The sequence below is a fragment of the Carlito syrichta genome, unplaced genomic scaffold, assembly GCF_000164805.1.
Source record: "Carlito syrichta isolate Samal-C Ts95f unplaced genomic scaffold, Tarsius_syrichta-2.0.1 Scaffold239338, whole genome shotgun sequence".
NCBI lineage: Eukaryota > Metazoa > Chordata > Mammalia > Primates > Tarsiidae > Carlito > Carlito syrichta.
Genome location: NW_007183434.1, coordinates 425 through 2,696, shown reverse-complemented (window position 1 = coordinate 2,696; position 2,272 = coordinate 425). Strand labels below are relative to the sequence as shown.

The 2,272-nt window shown below is 37.8% G+C and overlaps 1 protein-coding gene across 1 annotated transcript; it reads left to right on the top strand.

Annotated features, from left to right (window-relative positions):
* Positions 1–194: 194 nt before the first annotated feature.
* LOC103253606 (serine/arginine repetitive matrix protein 1-like) lies at positions 195–1,906 on the top strand (the record flags this gene model as incomplete). Its single annotated transcript, XM_008051862.1, has 3 exons — positions 195–398; positions 1,312–1,506; positions 1,787–1,906. Coding segments are annotated over 3 exons (519 nt in total), but the record flags the coding sequence as incomplete, so codon positions are not given.
* Between the last annotated feature and the right edge of the window lie 366 nt (positions 1,907–2,272).

Genomic DNA, 2,272 nt, shown 5'->3' with positions numbered 1-2,272 from the left:
GTTTCATTTGCCTTTCTCATTTTCTCTTGGCCCTTTCCCTATCAGGTAAATGAGATTAGAATGTCATTTACATAAACCTCTCAGATAGAAACAACAGTGGTGTAACTAAAAAAGATTAATCCTCACTTCTCCCTTTGACCCTGTCTCCCAATCCACATTATTTAAAAACCTGAAAAAAATTGCTTTCATCCTAGACGCAAATCCAGATCTCCTTCCCCTAGAAGACGATCTTCCCCTGTCAGGAGAGAGAGAAAGCGCAGTCATTCTCGATCTCCCCGTCACAGAACCAAGAGCCGGAGTCCTTCCCCTGCTCCAGAAAAGAAGGAAAAAACACCAGAGCTCCCAGAACCTTCAGTGAAAGTAAAAGAACCTTCAGTACAGGAGGCCACTTCTACTAGGCAAGTACATAAAAAATCATTTATAATCAAAATTTTATGCTGTTAATAGTGACTGCAAATATGTCATCTCTGAGGTAAACACCTAAGATTTCTTGTTTTTCTTTTACGTTTTTATTTATTTAAATTTGAGTCCGAGTCTCATTCTGTCACCCAAGCTGGAGTGCAGTGGCATACTCACAACTACTACAGCCTTGACCTCCTGGTCTCAGGTGTCAAGTAGCTAGAGCTACAGGTGCATGCCACCACAGCCAGCTACTTTTTTGATTTATTTTAGAGACAAGGTCTCACCAAGTTGCCCAGGCTGGTCTCAAGCCTCTGGGCTCAGGTAGTCCTCTCACCTCCACTTCCCAAAGTGTTGGGATTACAGGCATAAGCCACTGCACTGGTCCCTTTTAGATTTTTTAAATTATAAAATTAGTTTATTGACAATGAGAAAATGAAATTGTTTAGGAGAGTGTATTTTAAAGGAAATGCTCCAAGAATGTTCACTACTGTCCTTTGGTTGTGTTGTTTCACGTATTTTATATATTATAAATTTTTTCTTAATATATTGTGAGCAACTTTACACTTTATTTTTTTATTTTTTATTTTTTTGTGGTTTTTTTTTTTTATTAATCAGTATTTTTTATTATGGTTTTGTGGGGTACAGTTAAGGTTAGGTGTACAATTACGTTTCATTCAGGCACCCTGTCAACTTTACACTTTAAAAAATATATATGTGGCTAGAATTGTTAGTAGCTTACTGAATTTCACAGATATATATATATATGTATATATATATCTATGTCTTGGAGCTAGAGGAAGTCTTTCTGGATTTTAAAAACTTTTTTAAAATAAATACTTTGTTACATCATTGTTATGACTTAGACGTCCGAGTATAAGAAGGTGGAAAAAATGAGCTTTGTCTCCACAGTGACATTCTGAAAGTTCCCAAGCCTGAACCTGTTCCAGAGCCTAAAGAACCTTCTCCAGAAAAAAATTCTAAAAAAGAAAAGGAAAAAGAGAAGACCCGACCAAGATCTCGGACACGTTCCAAATCAAGATCCCGGACACGGTCTCGCTCTCCTTCTCACACTCGACCTAGACGGCGCCATAGATCCCGATCAAGGTGAGTTGTGGCTTTACGATCAATATAGATCTTATGTTTTATGTGCTACTCTCCTAGGTAGAATTAGGATAATTTCGAAGCAGTAGAAAATGTCTAGCATAAATGTTGCATTTTAGATTTACATAGAGAATTTGAGGACACTGTTTGTGTACCCTAAACATCTCTATGTAAATGAAAAATTGTGTTCCTTGATATTCATTTTTTAAATGTGGCCCTTAAGAATTAAGTCAAATTCCTCACTCCTGATGTATTGAGACCCTATTTCTGTTTGTTGCGGCAGATCATACTCACCTAGAAGACGGCCAAGCCCAAGAAGGCGGCCATCTCCTCGAAGAAGAACTCCACCAAGACGAATGCCTCCCCCACCAAGGCACAGAAGGAGTAGATCTCCAGTAAGACGGTAAGGTTTTTTAAATTTGGAAGTGTCCAGTGTTTTACACTTTAGGTTAATCTTTGGGGATAATTTTAGGGTAATCTTTACGTTAGTGTCCCCAGGAAGAAAGAACTCAAAAGTGGTGTTAGATAATGTTTTCTAAAGAACCTATTTCATTTGAAGTGTAATACTGTTGTTTGTGCTGTGAAAAATACCTAGTTCAGTGTTGGAAAGTAAATAAGAAATCCACCATCTTGTTTATACTGTGCTAACTTTTGCCTTTTCAGACTTCACCAAGAAATCCTACCAAGTAAGGGAATTGACCACCTTCCCTTTGGCTTTTAACTGGCTTCTAAAAAGTAGCTGAATACAGGGCTAGTAAGCTCCTTTTAC